The sequence below is a fragment of the Neoarius graeffei genome, chromosome 10, assembly GCF_027579695.1.
Source record: "Neoarius graeffei isolate fNeoGra1 chromosome 10, fNeoGra1.pri, whole genome shotgun sequence".
NCBI classification, from domain to species: Eukaryota; Metazoa; Chordata; class Actinopteri; order Siluriformes; family Ariidae; genus Neoarius; species Neoarius graeffei.
The window spans coordinates 45,214,393-45,236,218 of NC_083578.1; the positions used below are offsets into that span (position 1 = coordinate 45,214,393).

General features: G+C 44.6%; 1 protein-coding gene across 1 annotated transcript in view; it reads right to left on the reverse strand.

Moving 5' to 3' along the window:
• crb2b (crumbs cell polarity complex component 2b) overlaps window positions 1–21,826 on the reverse strand; it is a 179,266-nt gene that overhangs the window by 11,275 nt on the left and 146,165 nt on the right. The window contains exons 7-10 of the mRNA XM_060932713.1: window positions 6,473–7,396; window positions 5,779–6,338; window positions 5,341–5,506; window positions 3,682–4,546 (exon numbers count right to left, since the gene is read on the reverse strand). Of these exons, the coding sequence (XP_060788696.1) occupies window positions 3,682–4,546; window positions 5,341–5,506; window positions 5,779–6,338; window positions 6,473–7,396 (2,515 nt within the window). The remainder of the gene's footprint in view (window positions 1–3,681; window positions 4,547–5,340; window positions 5,507–5,778; window positions 6,339–6,472; window positions 7,397–21,826) is intronic.

The following is a 21,826-nucleotide window of genomic DNA, read 5'->3' on the forward strand; positions in this document are numbered from 1 at the left end:
GTTAGCAGGGGGAGGAGGCGCGCCGTGCGCTGTTCCACTGGCCAACCCCACGCCTCTGCTGCCTACTCAAAAAGAGCGAGGAAGGCTTCGGGGTCGTCCTGCGGACCCATCTTCGTTAGAGTGAGGTGGGGAGGGTCCGCAATGGTGGTGGTGGACCCCGCTGATGTGAGGAGGTGCCGGAACGCCTGGTGATCCTCCTGCTGCGCCAGCACCAGGGCTTCGAACCGTTGTTCCTGCTCCTTCCGGAGGACGACCAGCACCTGGTGCTGGCTCTGTTGGGCCATGGCAAGGGCATGGACCAGGTCCTTGAAGGGGGAGGACTCCATGGGGCTGTTCTCTTCTGTACTCCCTCCTGAGTTTCGGCACCACTGTAATGGTTGTTGAAGGTGGGTGGAGCACAGACGCACGGCAGGCCAGAACTGAGTGTTACAAAAAAACTTTTTATTTTAGCTTTTCAGCTTTCCCTTTCACACTCTCGCAGTCAGACACGCATGCACACAAGTGTCCAGGTTGGGGAGAGCTCCCTTTCCTTGCTCTCTCTCTCCTTTTAAAGGGCGCTGTCACTGGGGGAGACACACAAACACAGGATAATTCACGTCAGGTGCAGTGGTTCTGCCACTTACCTTCCCTGACTCTGCCCTCCATTCACAGACTGACGCTTGACCACACCCCCACTGCCACAATACAAAACCACAAAAAGGCAAACAGTCCAAATTGGCAGGCAAGGTCATAAACGAGAAAACAGGCAAAGGGTCAGTCGAGGTGCAAACAGTCTGTCGGAGGCAAAATGAGAATGAGAACTAGAAATAGGAACAGGACTCGAGAAACCAGGAAAACCACAAACACCCAAAGAAAGGCTCGGTAATGCGCACTGAACGTGGCATAATACTTCGCATCACCTTAGCATCAGCACAGTCCTTAAATAACCCAACACATAGTTTTCTAATTGAGTTCAGGTGCGCCTTGTTCACAGCGCGCGTGCTGGAGCTCACTCAGCGCATGCACAGCCCAAGGCACGCCTTCTGGTGTATGCACCACAGCGTGCAGGACTGACAGAACCCCCTCCCAAAGAGCTCCCTCTGAGAGCAAAAATCCATCATACTGGGCCCCGGTGGGGGTTCGAGCTCAGGCTCTGGACACGACTTGGTTTCTTGGCTAGGAGTAGGCTTGACCTCAGGACTTGATGTGGATTCTAGACTGGACTTGAGCTCTGAAGATGACATGGACTCTGGACTGGACTCGAGCTCTAAAGATGACATGGGATCTGGACTGGGCTCGAGCTCTGAAGATGATGTGGACTCTGGACTGGACTCAAGCTCTGAAGATGTCGTGGGCTGGGCTCGAGCTCTGAAGATGGCTCTGGACTGGGCTAGAGCTCTGTAGATGGCTCTGGACTGGGCTCGAGCTCTGTAGATGGCTCTGGACTGGGCTCGAGCTCTGTAGATGGCTCTGGACTGGGCTCGAGCTCTGTAGATGGCTCTGGACTGGGCTCGAGCTCTGTAGATGGCTCTGGACTGGGCTCGAGCTCTGTAGATGGCTCTGGACTGGGCTCGAGCTCTGTAGATGGCTCTGGACTGGGCTCGAGCTCTGTAGATGGCTCTGGACTGGGCTCAAGCTCTGTAGATGACTCGGGCTTGAGCTCTATAGATGACTTGGTCTCGAACTCTAGAGATGACTTGGTCTCAGGACTGAACTCTGACTCGAGCTCTGTAGATGACTCAGTCTCTGGGCTGGACTCTGGCTCTGGAGATGGCTCGGGCTCTGTCAGCGCACTGCTTTGATCCAGGTTAGGACCTGGCGACGAGACGACGCAGACGTCTTCATGGCCGGCTGCGACAGACATCGTTTCGTCATCCTCTGACACCATTTCAGGAACAGGCTCAGGTTCTGGCCTTAACTCTGGCACCAGCACTGAAGATGGCACAGGTGCCAACTCTGGTGCTGACTCTGATGCAGGTTCTGATGCTGGCTCTGAAGCAGGCTCTGGAGTAGACTCTGACGCAGATTCTGGCACAGGCTCTGGAGTAGACTCTGGCACTGGCGCTGTCTCTGGCTCCGCCTCTGGCATGGGAGCAGATGCTGGCACTGACTCTGGCTCCACCTCTGGCACGGGAGCAGATGCTGGCCCTGACTCTGGCTCCGCCTCTGGCATGGGAGCAGACAATGGCACAGGAACAGGAACAGATGCTGGCATGGGTTCAGGCATGGATTCAGGTGCTGGTTCTGGCTGAGAAACCAACTCAAAAGAGACAACCTCCTCTGCTGTCTCTATATCAGCCACTGGGAGGAGCTCTGGAGTAACAGCCTCCTCAGCTGGGTCGGCCACTGGAGGGAGCTCTAGAGCGACGGCCTACTCCGCTGAGTCGCCCACTGGCCTGATTGTCCCTCCAAAAAAATTTTCATGGGGTTCCTCCTTTACTAATGATTCATAGATAAACTTGAGCATGGCAAAGAAAGTCTGAGAGTTTCAAAGGCACGGGTGTTCCACCCAAATCAGATATTCCACCCATCTGCGTGCTTGTCCAGCAGTGAACGTCAGGATGAAGCTCACCCAGATGGGTTCAGGTGGCTTGGGCTCTAGGAAGTCATCATAGAGGACACCACGCTGGATGTGGAATCCACACGGATGATATTCTCCATCATCGGGCGTAGGAGGGTGAGCATCGGTACGTCGGCGGAAATATGAGGCACTAGGGACAAGGAAACCCGGAAGCAGCGTGGGATCACAAACTGGAACACATCTGCTACATCCATTGTATGGCGAAGTATTCTGTCAACTACGCGAGAGAGGTTGATGTAAGTGCAGAAGTGTTTATTTTAATAAAGTGCAATATGTATACAAAAACACAAAAAGGCAAACAGTACAAATCGGCAGGCAAGGTCATAAACGAGAAAACAGACAAAGGGTCAGTCGAGGCACAAACAGTCTGTCGGAGGCAAAATGAGAACGAGAACTAGAAACAGGAACAGGAGTTGAGAAACCAAGAAAACCACAAACATGGGAAGAAAGGCTCGGTCATGCGCACTGAACATGGCGTAATACTTCACCCTGCCTTAGCATCAGTGCAGTCCTTAAATAGCCCAACAAATAGTTCTCTAATTGAGTTCAGGTGTGCCTTGTTCACGGCACGCGCGCACAGCCCGAGGTGCGCCTTCAGGTGCACGCGCCACAACACGCAGGACTGACAAGCATATGTTTTATTAAATGTTTTATTACATAACATTATATGACGCTTGCTGTAATTACATAATGAAACCCATTACCTAACACTATTAAATGTTAAATGACAGTGTGATATGCTATGACAATTTTCAATAAAGTATGCGCCATAAAAGTATCATAAAACATGCAAATTACAGTAAACTTACCAAAACTAAAATTAGCATGCGACATGAGCTGTTATGGCATCAAACATGGCAAATAAACTACATGGCAACTACATTAATATTTAATAACAGTTTTAATGAAAGCCCATGATGGCCTAAGGTATTTGACTTGCTAAATTTATGACATGGTCATGTCAGTCATATGATGCAAGATCCAATTAAAATATTCATATGGCTTACACATTCTGCATTATATGGTTTATGTAGATACGTTTTCCTTAATTTATCAACAGGTTTTATCCAAGTCCACTGAACAATGAGCATGAAATTAGTGGTGAGATATTGGTTACTCACTGGCAGAATGGACCACTGTACGCTGGTGGACAGATGCAAGTGTATCCACCCACAGTGTTCACACATGACCCTGTGTTCTCACAATGTAGCTCTTGGCATTCATCTACATCCTCTTCACAGTGTTTCCCCCTGTAGCCCTGGGCACACTGGCATAGGTATTCTCCAGGCAGGTTCCTGCAGGTCCCATGAATACAAGGCCCAGAGATGCATTCATTGACATCATCCTGGCAGTTTTCACCCTGCCAGCCTGGGGCACAGTTACAGCTATAGTGATTAAAGAGGTCTTGACATGAGCCGTTATTCAAACAAGGATGCAGGAGACACAAGGGTGCACCACTGCACCCAATTTGTGGTTCCTTTGTGCTGCCATATTGGATAAATTGTGAAAACTGAGGCGCTTCTTCATAAATGCCCCCCACCAGTGGCAGATACACTCCCCCTATTCTGACTTCACCAAGACAGCCGGTGAAATTATCTGCTAGCCACACAGTAGAATGGTTAAAGAAATCCAAGTTGGCAGCAAATGCTTGGCTCAAACCAGCCACTTGCCCATCCACAGTGAGGTTCCAAAGAGACAAAACATGGCGTGAACCTGTCTTCCTGAGCTCCACATGGTGCCATTCTCCATCTGAAACCTCCACCTCACTGTACAAAGCCAGCACCTCCTGGCTTTTGTGGATCTTGACCAGTATGAAGGAATTCATGAGGCCCATGTAGAAAAACTCTAGGCCATTGGAGGTACGAAGAAGTGTGCCATTCTCTGAACGAGTCCGCAATTTCACAGAAACCAATGTCACAGGAGCAGATAAAGAGCCACTGGCACTGTACTTTAAAGCACTGTTTTCAAATGTGGCATTGGCCAAGCCTAGAGATAGAATAAAATAATTGGAAACAATTAGAAACAGAGGGCGTGAGAGGGGAACACACCTAGTCACCATGCACACACACATTTACACACTCTGGAGAATTCAGAAGAAACCCACGCTCAAACCAGGATTCCACCTGGGTGTGTATATGGTTTGATTAATCAAAACAGAGACAATTATACTATTAAGTATAGTATAATTTTTGTCTGTATAAATATGTGCAAGCTTGATTCTATAACAAATCCATCCATCATCTATAGCCACTTATCCTGTACAGGGTCGCAGGCAAGCTGGAGCCTATCCCAGCTGACTATGGGCAAGAGGCAGGGTACACCCTGGACAGGTCACTGCAGGGCTGACACATAGACACAAACAACCATTCACATCTACAGTAAATTTAGAGCCACCAATTAGCCTAACAATTAGTCTTTGGACTGTGGGGGAAACAGGAGCACCCAGAGGAAACCCACACATACACGGGGAGAACATGCAAACTCCACACAGAAAGGCCCTCGTCAGCCGCTGGGCTCAAACCCAGGACCTTCTTGCTGTGAGGGGACAGTGCTAGCCACTACACCACCGTGCTGCCCCATAACAAATCCGTACTTGAAATATCTATATGTTTTATATATAACTTTGCATTTAAAAGAAAAACAACACTTTTGAACCTCAAAACAATATCTTAACATTGTACACACATGCAAGACTTGCCTGATAAACACCCAGAGATCCCAATGTCTGTCCAAAATCTGTATCAAGGACATTATAGAAATTCATCAGATCAAGTACTCACATTCATATCCATCAGGCAAGTCCACACACCGGCTACCCATGACACATGGATTGCTAGCACACCACACCCGAATATCACATGTCTTTCCAACATAGTTGAGTGGACAGGAACAGATGAAGTCATTCCACTTGATCATGCATTCTCCTCCATTCAGGCATGGTCTCCCCTACAGAAAGTAAACAGTATATTTTCAGAAAGTTTGAGATAATGTTTAAAATCAGTATGAAAGACAAAAAGGTTTTCCCAGCTTTGATTCAACACACCTAATCCAACCTGACAATTATTTGTGTTCATTCGACCTACAAACACTAACCTGATCAAGGATTCATTTTTTTTTCTGAGATTTGAGGATCTTAACATGCTGTAAGATATTTTTTCCAGGTCCTTATAAGTGATACTTATTTTTAGACCTGTCTTCAACAAAAGATAATATCTTACCTTACATGCTTCATCACTGACACAGTGCTCCAGCAAGTTATGTGAAATATCTGCTATGTAGATTGGTTGTTCATGCATTTTGATTATATCGGTAAAGCTCATGCACAGCTGAATGTCATCCAGACGTACATCCTGGAGGCAACCTTTGAAATGGCCACCCCAAGGTATAGTATCACTTTCATCAGGAAGTCCACCAAGATATACCACATCTCCTGCCTGAACTTGAAGTTCAGGAAAAGCCCCAGGCCTAAAAAGTATTTCTGTGTGATTGAAGTATAAAAATCCTCCCAGGACATCAATGGTAATCAGCACCTTCTCCCCATCTGTGATGAATGTAGAACTCTCTCTAATAGAAGAGTACACAGCAACATTTATTGTGCCTCTCCTCAGGAACACTGAGAAATATGCCCAATTCCCTCGTTTCAACTGGAGAATAAGGCCACTGTTATTCAGTGTTCGCAATAAAAATGATACACTGATGTTACCAGCATGGCTCCGAGTTATGGGAAATACAGCAAAGCTTCTATTATGCTCATAGCTGAATGTCCATGAAGGGTACTCTGAAAGGGAAGGCATTTTATATATATGAAAATTATATTAAATGAACATCCAGTATATCAATAGTTTAATGGCTTTAATATTATTAAATTCACTATTTTGGATACCATTGCATTTACCTCAGTTAGGATCTTACCATAAGAACAGATGTTTCCATAAAATGGCCTGTGGCAGTCACACTTGTATTCAGTCCAAATGTCTACACATTGTCCTTGATGAGAGCAAGAATCTACATGACACCATTCAGGCTTTTCACAGCCCAGTTGGATGTAAATGGCATTCTCTTGGGAGAAGTTATGGGGCAGAATAAGCTGAGAACTGATGAAAAAGTCCTCCATGCAACCAACAAATCCTGTCTGTGTCTTTGTTTTATTCAGATAATCTTTTGGGACCCCACCAATGTACACTTTATCCAGACAGTGTGGAGGAAAAAAAAGACGCTGGTTGTGATCTGTCTGCTCAATATATGTGTAATTCTTATCTAATAAACTCAGAACCAGCATCTTATCTACAGAAACAGACACTGCATGCCACAATCCATTGTTAAAATTACTATGAAGTTCCACCACCAGCTTTAAGCCCCCTGATTCTGCTGTAGCAAAGAGCTTTCCATCATTCATCTCCAGTGTTAAAAAATGCTGTGCATTTCCCCTGAAGAACAGCACAGCATCTGGTAAAGTTGTCCTGAACCGCAGCGAAACACTGGTTGCCTCACTGTTATAAGTCTTGTTATAAGGAACCTCCGCCACCACATAGGCTGCTTTAGAGAATGAGAAAGTGGTGGGAATGCTACAGTTGTCACCATAAAAGCCAGAATTACACTTGCACCTAAAAAGGTGTTTGTCTCCATGTAAGAAAGGCTCACACATGCCTCCATTGTTGCAGGGCTCATCCATACAGCCAGTCAAAGCAATGTCACAGTTACGACCACCCCAAGGCAGCTGGTCAGGTGCAGATACAGGGCAGTGACAGATATAGTCATTAATGGCATCCTCACAAATGGCATCATTCTGACAAGGTGCACTTTTGCACTCATCAATGTTCACATCACATATGAAACCTAGAATAAGAAGGAAGAAGACATGGGTCATCTGTTAAAGTATTAATAAACAATAAACTAGTCCAGTTTCATTTGGCCATTGTTTTTGATTCATAGTTATGAATACATTACTCATCTCATCTCATTATCTCTAGCCGCTTTATCCTTCTACAGGGTCGCAGGCAAGCTGGAGCCTATCCCAGCTGACTATGGGCGAAAGGCGGGGTACACCCTGGACAAGTCGCCAGGTCATCACAGGGCTAACACATAGACACAGACAACCATTCACACTCACATTCACACCTACGGTCAATTTAGAGTCACCAGTTAACCTAACCTGCATGTCTTTGGACTGTGGGGGAAACCGGAGCACCCGGAGGAAACCCACGCAGACACGGGGAGAACATGCAAACTCCACACAGAAAGGCCCTCGCCAGCCCCGGGGCTCGAACCCAGGACCTTCTTGCTGTGAGGCGACAGCGCTAACCACTACACCACCGTGCCGCCCCTGAATACATTACTAAAAACATTAATTTTTTTTTTCTTTCACAACAACTAAAAGTTATGGAATTAATCATATGGGCAACACAGTGGTGTAGTGATTAGCACTGTCACCTCACAGCAGGAAGGTTCTGGGTTCGAGCCCAGTGGCTGACAGGGGGCCTTTCTGTGTGGAATTTACATGTTCTCCCTGTGGGTTTCCTCTGGGTGTTTGGATTTCCCCCACAGTCCAAAGACCTATGGTTAGGTTAAATGGCTACTCTAAATTGTCCATATGTGTGAATAATTGAGAGGAGAAAACCTCGATAATATTCTGGTAGAAGGCAACAGTAAACCACTACTGTAATGTTCCCTAGAAACTCAGATGGATGTCAGAGCTGGACCTGCCATCAGGCAGAACACCAAAGAGAGATACAGTGGTGCTTGAAAGTTTGTGAACCCTTTAAAATTTTATATATTTCTGCATAAATATGACCTAAAACATCATCAGATTTTCACACAAGTCCTAAAAGTAGATAAAGAGAACCCAGTTAAGCAAATAAGACAAAAATATTATACTTGGTCATTTATTTATTGAGGAAAATGATCCAATATTACATATCTGTGAGTGGCAAAAGTATGTGAACCTCTAGGATTAGCAGTTAAATTGAAGGTGAAATTAGAGTCGGGTGTTTTCAATCAATGGGATGACAATCAGGTGTGAGTGGGCACCCTGTTTTATTTGAAGAACAGGGATTTATCAAAGTCTGATCTTCACAACACGTTTGTGGAAGTGTATCATGGCACAAACAAAGGAGATTTCTGAGGACCTCAGAAAAAGCATTGTTGATGCTCATCAGGCTGGAAAAGGTTACAAAACCATTTGTAAAGAGTTTGGACTCCACCAATCCACAGTCAGACAGATTGTGTACAAATGGAGGAAATTCAAGACCATTGTTACCCTCCCCAGAAGTGGTCGACCAGCAAAGATAACTCCAAGAGCAAGGCATGTAATAGTCGGCAAGGTCACAAAGGACCCCAGGGTAACTTCTAAGTAACTGAAGGCCTCTCTCACATTGGCTAATGTTAATGTTCATGAGTCCACCATCAGGAGAACACTGAACAACAATGGTGTGCATGGCAGGGTTGCAAGGAGAAAGCCACTGCTCTCCAAAAAGAACATTGCTGCTCGTCAGCAGTTTGCTAAAGATCACGTGGACAAACCAGAAGGCTATTGGAAAAATGTTTTGTGGATGGATGAGACCAAAATAGAACTTTTTGGTTTAAATGAGAAGCGTTATGTTTGGAGAAAGAAAAACACTGCATTCCAGCATAAGAACCTTATACCATCTGTGAAACATGGTCGTGGTAGTATCATGGTTTGGGCCTGTTTTGCTGCATCTGGGCCAGGATTCATTGATGGAACAATGAATTCTGAATTATACCAGTGAATTCTAAAGGAAAATGTCAGGACATCTGTCCATGAACTGAATCTCAAGAGAAGGTGGGTCATGCAGCAAGACAACGACCCTAAGCACACAAGTCGTTCTACCAAAGAATGGCTAAAGAAGAATAAAGTTAATGTTTTGGAATGGCCAAGTCAAAGTCCTGACCTTAATCCAATCGAAATGTTGTGGAATGACCTGAAGCAAGCAGTTCATGTGAGGAAACTCACCAACATCCCAGAGTTGAAGCTGTTCTGTATGGAGGAATTGACTAAAATTCCTCCAAGCCGGTGTACAGGACTGATCAACAGTTACCGGAAACATTTAGTTGGAGTTATTGCTGCACAAGGGGGTCACACCAGATACTGAAAGCAAAGATTCACATACTTTTGCCACTCACAGATATGTAATATTGGATCATTTTCCTCAAATATATGACCAAGTATAATATTTTTGTCTCATTTGTTTAACTGGGTTCTCTTTATCTACTTTTAAGACTTGTGTGAAAATCTGATGATGTTTTAGGTCATATTTATGCAGAAATATAGAAAATTCTAAAGGGTTCACAAACTTTCAAACACCACTGTTTATATTTTTATTAGGTTTGTCTTTCTTTTCCAGAAATATTTAGGCAGAGCCAGTAATTTTGTCAGCACCAAATTCCTTGGTCTTCATCTGACAGAGAACCTCACCTGGTCACTCAACACCAGCTTCATAGCCAAGAAAGCCCAGCAGCGTCTTTACTTCCTACATAAGCTGAGGAAAACCCATTTCCCATCACCCAACATCACAATATTCTACAGAGGGACTAGTGAGGGCATTCTGAGCAGCTGTATCATGAACCGGTTTGGGAACTGCACAGTCTTGGATCGTAAGACCCTACAGTGGATAGTGAGCACAGCTGAGATGATCATTGGAGTCTCTCTTCCACCCATCACGGACATTTACACCACATGCTGCATCCGGAAAGGTACTAGCATTGTGGCCAACCAACCCCACACACCCCTCACCCGCCTGCCATCTGGAAAAAGGGCCGAATCATTCAGGCCTTCACAGCCAGACTCTGTAACAGTTTCTTCCCACATGCCATCAGACTTCTCAATACATAGTTTTCACTGACGTCACGGCATTCCGGGGAAAGCCCTCCAGCCACCATCTTGTGGGTCAAACAAAACGGACCATTGCCATTACTGGCTACATTATCTCGGACGAATTTATGAAGTTATATAGTCAGTTTTCTAAAATAAAGATCAATGTTGGCAAAATCAAGCAAACAGAAGTATATAGATACATTAGACGACATCTCACGACAACGATATGCAGCCAAACTGGCCTTGATTAGGGGAACTGACCCCTACGAAGTGGACAGAGATGCATTTTCAAGTGACTATGCAGGGCTGCCAAAGCCTGAAACTGCCAAAGCCTGCTCCAAAGCCTGAAACTGACTTCATCAAACTTTAAAGGCTGTCTGATATATACAACTGTATATATTCTAGCATTAAATAGACTGTTGAATATTATGCAACCATAATAAGTTGATTAAACACAAATCAAATCATACAGAATAGACCTAAAATGTTTTTCAAAAATGACCCTTGCGTGAGTGAAGTGACAAGTGTCAAATAGAAACGTGACAAACGAGCAATATTAAGTGTACATTACAATGTAAACGTACACTCAGCGGTTCCAGTTAGGCATTCTCCAGAGATTGTTTACACGATGTTTTGGTTTCCAAAAACAAACTTAAACACAATTGATTGTTTATTTAAACAACTTACCACTTATAAAATGATCGGAGCAGACTTTGCTGTGTTTGGAAGGCTGATAATCCTTGCGGTTGATTCTCGCAAGCCATAGATTTCTCCTTTGTATGCTGAGTTTCTTTGTTTGCTCGCCTTCGTGCTCCCGTACAGTGGGAATTCCATAAAAGCTCTGCTTGACGTCATCATCTTACCTATTACGACAGCCATGAATACAACAGGTGTGCACCATTGCTAGCTTTAAATAGCCTGCTTGGGTTCTTTTGAAGACTTTGTACTCGCGTGTTACAATGTGTGCTCAGTGATCCGTATGGTAAGCTTGACCCACAAGATGGCCGCCACTAGGGAATCCCCGACTCTGTGACGTCATGTGCAAACTATGTATTCTGAGGGACTGGACTGATACACACCAACTGTTGAACACACAACTCTCACTGCAATCTTTGCACAGTGGACAATAATGCACTATTACTTTACAATGTTTATCACACACAAGGTTTACATTTATTTATTCCCTTTTCATATACTGCCTCAATATGAACACTCAACTCTGCACTTTAAGCTGTTTGTGTACTTTACTGTCTGTAATGTTTGCACTCATTGCACTCCACTGTAGGGTTGTGCGATCCGAGACTGTGCAGTTCCCAAACCAGTTCATGATACAGTTGCTATTGTATTTGTAGATCTGTAGTCCTATGATATTTGTTTAATGTAGCACCATGGTCCTGGAGAAACGTTGTTTTAACTGTGTACTGTACCAACTGTTTATGGTTAAAATGACAAATAAAAAGCCTTGACCTTTACCTTATTTTGTCAGTTTTGACAGTCCAAAAAATTATTTTTTTTGCGTGGCTCACGCTGTGCGACGTCAGCACCACACTTTCACACCAAAAAAAAATCAATACCATAAACTGAACAATGAAGAGTACTTTCTGCACCTAAATATCTCCTCTTCTCCTCTGAAAATGAGTAATAACTATAGAAATAGGAAGATATTGTAATATAGGTCCAGACTATACTGGTACTCAACCCAGAAGTGAAAATGAAGAGTTTCGCTGCGTGCACTGACTGCCATTCACAACCATACATAAAACCACGTTCTAGGCACTGGTTGCCAGATGGTGCTGTTGCGTAATTTGACCTTGATTCTATTCCTGGCATTGGAGGCGTGCTACGAAGTGTTTTCATTTCAAATCTAATTTTGCCCTTTAAATTTTGATCCTTGCATATTTGACAAGGTAAAAAACAGCAAATTTAATAATGTTGAATTGTGCCCTAAATGTGACCAGAATGCACCATTTAAAGTCTCCAATTTAAAATTTTTCTGGGGGATCATGCCCCCGGACCCCCCAGCAGCCTTCAGGGCCCTCCGGACCGTGCTGGGCTCCGCATTAGTAGCACTGCTCTGATATTTTTTTCTGGGGAAAACCCTGATATGCAGTGCCATTCTTATATTTTCACATTCAGCAAGTCCTATTTTTTCCAACTTACAGACTGACCTCTTTGCGAAAATTATTACTGACTAAGGTCATCTCTAAGGTCTACACTGATTAGATACATTAGATTAGATAAAACTTTATTGATCCCTTTGGGTGGGTTCCCACAGGGAAATTAAGATTCCAGCAGCATCATTACAGATAAACAGAGAAAGAAATAGAGAAAACTTCTAGATAAATTAAAATAAATTAAGTATTTACATATACAAATATAAAAAGAATAAGATATGGGGAAGGGGGGGAAAGGCGGTATTGTCCGGTATTGCTTATTGTTAGGCTAGGCTACTGCTCCTTCCCGTCCTTTGGTCCTCCTGTTACCCCTCCTTCCCCCCAGAGAGGAGTTGTACAGTCTGATGGTGTGAGGGACAAAGGAGTTTTTGAGTTTGAACAGTGTAGCATAATTACATATGAGAAAAACAATTAGTTTAATGTTTGTATTATGGTAGAGTTAACCATTGCATGCCCTCAAACAATCTTCTCAATAACAGGAGAAAAGACAGTGAAAAAATAAAGCTGGAGGTCTTCCACATAGCACAGACAGCATACCCAATAAACAACACCACCCAATATTAGGTTCATATTTAACAGTATCTAAATTAGCAAATGATTGGGCTATCTATAAAGATTTCAAGATTCTCAAGATTGTTCGCATCTTACTATAAATACACTTGGTACATTTCTTTGATAAACTGTTTCTTCAATAAGACTTTATTTGTAGGGGGCCTGCATAGGATCTTTCTAACATATTTATAAGCACTGCATAAATGTTTTACAAAGAACTGATGGAAATGTATCGGGTTATGTCAAATCTCCTGAGGTGACAGAGGTTTTATGAGACTTTCTAAATTGTAGAAGATATACACGGAGTTTCGTGCAAATTTGATTACCACTTATTTAGATGTCATTAAAATACTGGCACTTCATAATATTTCTGAATGTAAATGGACCACCGGTATTTCAGTTTCGGCGCATTTCATTGTCCATAATTATCATAATCAAAACGTCATAATTCACTATTTGTCAATAAATCTTAAAACCCCTAAAAAATGCTACTTGCATAAGTATTCAGACTAGTATTTGGTAGAACCACCTCTTCTGCAATAACAGCTTTAAGTCTTTTGGGGTAAGGTCCCACCAACATTGCACACTGTTTGAGTGATTTTCACCCTTTCTTTGCTGATTGATATTTTCTTTTAACACTTTTAACCTGTAGATTTATTTGGTTGTCACTGTCTAATTCTAAAAGATCAATCTAGAGTGGTTAAATTGTGTAATTTATCTGTTGAATAGTGCTATTACCAAAGTTTCCAATGTTTGGAATAATCATTTAGTCACATAGTGGTGTCAGCACAATGGTTGTTAATTGCAGCATTTGACACTACTGATCATGATATCATACAGGACATGCTAGAAAACTTGATCAAGTTAGACAATATCTTGCCCAATTTAATTCATATTTAACAGAATGTTACAAACATGTTTCCAACAGAGATTATTACGAGTTGGAAGAATGTAATATGGTAACCCATGGAGTCCCGTAAGATCACTGAGGAAATTGGTTGCCTAGTTGGAAAATGTCCTGATAAACCCACCTAGTTATCCTCAGTTAACTAGTCTAGTTAAACCTGAGTGGCTGTGCTACAAGTCAAGTCAGTTTATTTGAATAGTGCTTTTAACAATAGGCATTGTCACAAAGCAGCTTTACTGAAAAATAAAGACTTTAAACAGATTAACTAATTTTATCTCTAATAGATGTATTTATCCCTGATGAGTAAGCCTGTCTTTGGGAAGTGATAGTTAAACACTTACCTATCAAGATCTGGTGATTTATGCATTATGGCAACTAGAGTGGACAAACAAAGCACTAATACCTGCATAACTGGCAGAGCTAATGTCAAGCTAACAAACATTGCGTACACTGGCAAAGGAATGATTAATAAAAGAAGTGTACTGTCTTCTATGCAACAGTCCCTGGAAAAGGCCACACAGATGGGGTGAGTTGGGAAGCTCTCAGTGGCTTTGCAAGCAGATAACACAAAAATTAGAGAGGCCAATGTTTGGCTAAGAGCAGATGTCAATGGAATCCCACTCTGGCCAGATGAAGTAGAACGCCAGATCTCTCAGTTAGAAGATGAGAACTGTCAGCTTTGCCAAGCAGTGAAAAAAATCTTATAAAATGTGAGTAACTGCATCAGGTTGTTGAAGATGCTGCAAATAGAGGCAGGTCTGAGGGAGAATGTGGTAAACCATGAGAATGTGCAAGGAGGACCATCTTCAAAGTCTTAGGGGTTGAACTGGACAGAACACAGCTGCAATTAAAGCATTCAGCCTGAGGAATGTCACCCACCCAGACCGTTTTCCTGGAACAGGAGCAAGTGTTGGCTGCTGCAAGGGAGAAATACAGGAACAAGGAGAATATAATCTGGGGAGGTTGCAAGCTGTCATTTTTCCTTGACATGACTAAAGGGATGGCGGAGAAGAGGAGAAAGTTCAAAGATGTTAGAAGGTGGCTACATAATCTTGATGGATGTTTCATCCTTGTGTATATATTTTATGTTAGGGGTGGTGGAGGTTTGGTGAGATAGGATCCAAAAGCAGAACACAGACAATTATCCAATAAATAATGGTGATTTAATCCAGGGAAAAAGGGCATGGCAAAAAGGTAAACAAACAGGACAAAAAACAAATGGCAAAAATAGTCCAGGAAAAAAAGAGACAAAAAACTTGACAAAAACACGAGACAGGTAAGGGCAAAAATGCTAGTGCAAAAAACCATGAACAAGAATAAACGCTAGTGCAAAAAACCATGAACCAGAAAAACAGCTAGTTCTGAGAACGGCGTATTTATAGGCAGCTGTGAAAACCAGGAAGTGAATACAGGTGAGGTGGAATTCCCATCCCGGATCCGGATCAGCGCTGGCATGAGAGATCCGTAATCTCCGGAGTGGATGTCTGGGGCGGAGCATGACAATATAGTTGAGTTGCGCTTTTACATGGGGGGAGAGGATGAAGTTCACAGTTCACTGAGAGGCGACACACTTTTTAATAAGGAGGAGATGGAGAAGCCAAGATAATCACCAGATGCTTCTTGAGTTTTAACCCAGAAGACTGACAATCTGTCCAGCAGGTGACAGTTGCATTGGCAAGTGGATTTATACAACTGTTTGATGGAACAGCAACACACGGGGCACAGTAACATAAGCAGGACTCAATTCTCAGTTATTTTACTTTTACACTTGGTCCAAGTCATCTTTTGCACATTTAAAATACAGGAGTATAGGTATAGGTGTTGAATAGGTGGTCTGCTTAGTATTTTAAGTTTAAGCTATGAGTGATGTAGTGTCATTTATCTAGCTATTTTGGGATAATAAAGAATGGGTACTATTTTTGCTTTTATTTGTATAGATCTCAGAGTTACACAAATTATATAACTAAAGTGTTGTCTGTGATATACTGTCAATATGTTCTCCTGACTGGCACATACATGCAGTAGTGAGAAATGGCTACCAACAGGAAACTTTGAGATAGGTGGTGGGGGCCTGATGGTGACCACTTTTGTGTACCTCATAGACCATGTTTGTCGTGGGTCTCTCAAGAGTGAGAGAAGGGTAGAGAGTGGGCATAGGGCTCTATATATGAGGGTCTTATATAATATTCTGTGTTTTGAATGGGTTCTGTATGAGGATTATTATGTTTTATTGGTTACTTGGATTTTGATAAGCAACTGGACAGCACCTCTTTTTTCTTTTCCCTTTTTGTTCACTACTCACCTTCCTCTGTGCAAGTTATCATTTCAGTATGAGGCATATAAAGCACATTTGTTGAGCTACAGCTAATTGTGTAAGGATAGTAGGATGTAAACAGTCTACAAAATTCCATAAAAAGAAAGATTTTATCATACCTCAAATCCCAACAAGCCCATGTAGCCTTTATAAGAGAGATTCAAGTGAACAATTCAGAGGCTACAAAAATTGATGAGACTGTGTTGGTCAGATATAGCATAGTTCATACTTTAGTTAAATAAATAAATCCTGACCAGCTGCATCACCGTGTGGTACGGCGCCTGCACCGTGTCCTGCTGCAAGTCTCTGCAGCGCATCATGAGAGCAGCTGAGAGGATCATTGGTGTCTCTCTCCCTTCTCTAATGGATATTTATAACTCCCGCCTCACCCACAAAGCAAGCAGGATTGCAGGTGACCCCACCCACCCATCTCACAGCCTCTTCAGCCTGCTGCCGTCGGGGAGGAGACTGTGGAGTCTCCGGGCCAAAACCAGCAGGCTCAAGAACAGTTTTTTTCACCAGGCAGTCAGGAGGCTCAACTCCCTCCCTGTTCTGCCCCTCCTCCCCCCTCTGCCCCCTGCCACAGATTCTGCTTGCACACCCCCCTTCAGCATCTGACATGTCATCCTCACAGTTCCCCCCCCCACACACACATCCATCTCATCGTTCATTAACACACTGAACTCAGGGACCGCACATCTCACTTTACCTCGCTCATTTGCACTATTCCGCACTACCTCATCTTAACAGCTGCTAGTTTGTTTATACTGCTTATTTCATGTTTACCTGCTATACCTCAAGTGCCCTTGACTGTTTGGTTATTTGAACCTGTGTGTGTGTGTGTGTGTGTGTGTGTGTGTGTGTGTGTGTGTGTGTGTGTATGTATGTATGTATGTATATGAGTGTTTAGTCTACGTCTAGTTCATATCTAGAGTGTTTATACTGTTTATATTGTCTGAGTGTTTAGTCTGTGTGTAGTTCTTATCTAGTGTTTACACTGTTTATATTGTCTGAGTGTTTAGTCTATGTCTTGTTCTTATCTAGTGTTTATACTGTTTATATTGTTGGAGTGTTTAGTCTATGTCTAGTTCCTATCTAGAGTGTTTATACTGTTTATTTTGTTGTTGTTGTTTTTCAATTATTCTATTTTTATTTATTGCATTGCCTGTTTGCACCTTGGGTCAGAAAGGACTGATATTTCATCTGTGCTGTATGTCGAGCATGTATAGCATATTTGACAATAAAGTTGACTTGACTAAATAAATAAACACAGTGGTTATTTTGGTGCATAAGAAGCATTTTCTCATTGTAAAAGAACAAAAGGACAAGGAAGGAAGAGTGGTATGTTTTGAAGCCAAAATAAATGGATTAAAAGTTAAATTATGTAATATCTATGCTCCAAATATGGAAGATCCAGGTTTCTTTCATAAAGTAAATAAATTAATGGTGAGCATAGTTTATGGGCATACAATTATAGCTGGAGAATTAAATCAAAGTTTAGATGGGGCCCAGGATAAAAGCACGACTTCTAATAATTTACCAAAAGATAGAATGGCAGTTACACTATTGATGAAGGATCTTGGATTGATGAATATATGGAGGCTTGTCAACCCGAGAGAGAGAGAGAGAGAGAGAGAGAGAGAGAGAAAAGAATAGACATTTTATTCTCATAATCATAAATCTCACTCCAGGATAGATTATTTTCTGATCAGCATGGATCTGGTGGAGTGTGTCAGACTGCTCAATAGGACCTATAGCATTAACCAAGCATAATGCAGTGCAACTAGGCTTAGTAATGGAGCCAAATGGGGTAAAGAGAAACAGATGGAGGTTGAATATATCTTTGTTTCAGGACCTGGAATTTAATAGTTTAGTAGAAGAGGAACTTGACAATTCCTTCCTGGTGAACATTGGGTCAACAGATAAATTTGGGACAGTCTGGGAGGCCTCTAAGACTTATCAAGGGAGAAAACTATAGCCTATTCTACATACACTGCAACCCCATTATAACAAACTCTTTTACTCTGAACTTTTGCATATATAGTAATAAACTATGTTCTTGTCCCCCGCCTTTAGTGACAGTGAATCAGAGTCTTCTAAATAAATAAATAAAAATAATAAGAAAGATTTTAAAAAATCACTGAGCCATGTACTCCTCTTCCCCCCAGAGATAAACAAAAAGTAATTAAGTCTGCAGTCAAGTTAACAATATTTACTGCCATACAACAAAGGCTTAACTAACCATGCTTAGGGATCAATCACGAACAATTACTGAGAATGGTGATCAAAGGATTGACAAAAGGAAAAAATGACTGCTGGCATCATCAGTGATTTGCAACACATGAATGAACTGATTTAGAAAATATAGTGAGTCAGTGGGTGGACACTGACAACAATACACCGGTAACATCTGCCATTTCCATAACAGATGAAGAACTCATTGCCTCCGTTCGTAATCCTTTAACTCAATCAATTAACTTAGTGCCCCTCCTAGAACTGCCACCTTATTGTGGTGGAGGGGTTTGTGTGCTTGAATGATCCTAGGAGCTATGTTGTCGGGGGCATTATGCCCCTGTTAGGGTTTCCAAGGCAGACAGGTCCTAGGTGACAGGCCAGACCAAGAGCAGTTCACCAAAAACCCCCTATGGAGAAAAAAATCCAGGACCGTGACGTCGCCCGGTAGGACGCAGCCGGGGCCCCACCCTGGAGCCAGGCCCGGGGTTGGGGCTCGTATGCGAGTGCTTGGTGGTTTGCCCATGGGGCCCAGCCGGGCTCAGCCCGAAGAGGTGACGTGGGCCCAACCTCCTGTGGGTTCACCACCCACAGAGGTAGCAGTAGGGGTTTGGTGCAGTGTGGATTGGGTGGCAGTCGAAGGCAGGGGCCTCGACGACCTGATCCCCGGACACAGCGGCTGGCTGTTGGGACATGGAATGTCACTTCGCTGGGGGGGGAAGAGCCTGAGCTTGTGCGGGAGGTTGAGAGGTACCGGCTAGAGATAGTCGGGCTCACCTCCACGCACAGCTTGGGCTCTGGAACCCAGCTCCTCGAGAGGGGCTGGACTTTCCACTTCTCTGGAGTCGCCCGTGGTGAGCGACGGCGGGCTGGTGTGGGCTTGCTTATAGCTCCCCAGCTCAGCCGCCATGTGTTGGAGTTTACCCCAGTGAACGAGAGGGTCGCCTCTCTGCGCCTTCGGATTGGGGAGAGGGCTCTTGCTGTTGTTTGTGCCTACGGGCCAAATAGCAGTATAGAGTATCCGGCCTTCTTGGAGTCCCTGGGAGAGGTACTGAGGGGTGCTCAGACTGGGGACTCCATTGTGCTACTGGGGGACTTCAATGCTCACGTGGGCGACGACAGTGACACCTGGAGGGGCGTGGTTGGGAGGTACGGCCTCCCCGATCTGAACCCGAGTGGTGTTTTGTTATTGGACTTCTGTGCTAGTCACGGTTTGTCCATAACGAACACCATGTTCGAGCATAGGGGTGTCCATAAGTGCACGTGGCACCAGGACACCTTAGGTCGGAGGTCGATGATCGACTTTGTAGTCGTTTCATCTGATCTCCGGCCCTATGTCTTGGACACTCAGGTGAAGAGAGGGGCTGAGCTGTCAACTGATCACCACCTGGTGGTGAGTTGGATCCGCTGGCGGAGGAGGAAGCTGGACAGACCTGGCAGGCCCAAACGTATGGTGAGGGTCTGCTGGGAACGTCTGGCCGAGCACTCTGTTGGGGAGGTCTTTAACTCCCACCTCTGGGAGAGCTTTTCCCAGCTTCCGAGGGAGGCGGGGGACATTGAGTCTGAGTGGACCATGTTCTCTACCTCCATTGTGGACGCAGCTGTTCGGAGCTGTGGCCGCAAGGTCTCCGGTGCCTGTCGTGGCGGCAATCCCCGAACCCGGTGGTGGACACCGGAAGTAAGGGATGCCGTCAAGCTGAAGGAGTCCTATCGGGCCATGTTGACCTCCGGGACTCCTGAGGCAGCCGACGGGTATCGGCAGGCCAGGCGTGCTGCAGCTCGGGCAGTTGCGGAGGCAAAAACTCGGAACTGGGAGGAGTTCAGGGAGGCCATGGAGAAGGACTATCGGTCGGCCTCGAAGAAATTCTGGCAAACCATCCGGCACCTCAGGAGGGGGAAGCAGTACTCTGCCAACACTGTTTACAGTGCGGGTGGGGAGCTGTTGACCTCAACTGGGGACATTGTCGGGCAGTGGAAGGAATACTTTGAGGATCTCCTCAATCCCACCATCATGTCTTCCACTGAGGAGACTGAGGCTGATGACTCAGAGGTAGACTCGTCCATTACCCAAGCTGAAGTCACTGAGGTGGTTTGCAAGCTCCTCGGTGGCAAGGCATCGGGGGTGGATGAGATCCGCCCTGAGTATCTCAAGTCTCTGGATGTTGTGGGGCTGTCTTGGTTGACACGCCTCTGCAACATCGCGTGGCGGTCGGGGACAGTGCCTCTGGAGTGGCAGACTGGGGTGGTGGTCCCTCTTTTTAAGAAAGGGGACCGGAGAGTGTGCTCCAATTATAGGGGAATCACACTTCTCAGCCTCCCAGGGAAAGTTTACTCCAGGGTACTGGAGAGGAGAATTTGACCAATAGTCGAACCTCGGATCCAGGAGGAACAATGCGGTTTTCGTCCTGGTCGCAGAACACTGGACCAGCTCTATACCCTTCATAGGGTGCTCGAGGGTTCATGGGAGTTTGACCAACCAGTCCACATGTGCTTTGTGGATCTGGAGAAGGCATTCGACCATGTCCCCCGTGGTATTCTGTGGGGGGTGCTTCGGGAGTATGGGGTTCGGGGCTCTTTGCTAAGGGCTGTCCGGTCCCTGTACGAACGGAGCAGGAGTCTGGTTCGCATTGCCGGCAGTAAGTCAGACCTGTTCCCAGTGTATGTTGGACTCCGGCAGGGCTGCCCTTTGTCACCGGTTCTGTTCATAATTTTTATGGACAGAATTTCTAGGCGCAGCCAGGGGCTGGAAGGAATCCTGTTTGGGAACCACAGGATTTCATCTCTGCTTTTTGCGGATGATGTTGTCCTGTTGGCTTCTTCAAACCAGGACCATCAGCATGCACTGGGGCAGTTTGCAGTCGAGTGTGAAGCGGCTGGGATGAGAATCAGCACCTCCACGTCCGAGGCCATGGTTCTCAACCAGAAAAGGGTGGCTTGCCCTCTCCAGGTTGGTGGAGAAGTCCTGCCTCAAGTGGAGGAGTTTAAGTATCTCGGGATCTTGTTCACGAGTGAGGGAAGGATAGAGCGTGAGATCGACAGGCGGATTGGTGCAGCCTCCGCAGTGATGCGGTCGCTTTACCGGTCCGTCGTGGTGAAGAAGGAGCTGAGCCAAAAGGCGAAGCTCTCAATTTACCGGTCGATCTACGTTCCGACTCTCACCTATGGTCATGAGCTTTGGGTAATGACAGAAAGAACAAGATCGCGGATACAAGCGGCTGAAATGAGTTTCCTTTGCAGGGTGGCTGGGCGCTCCCTT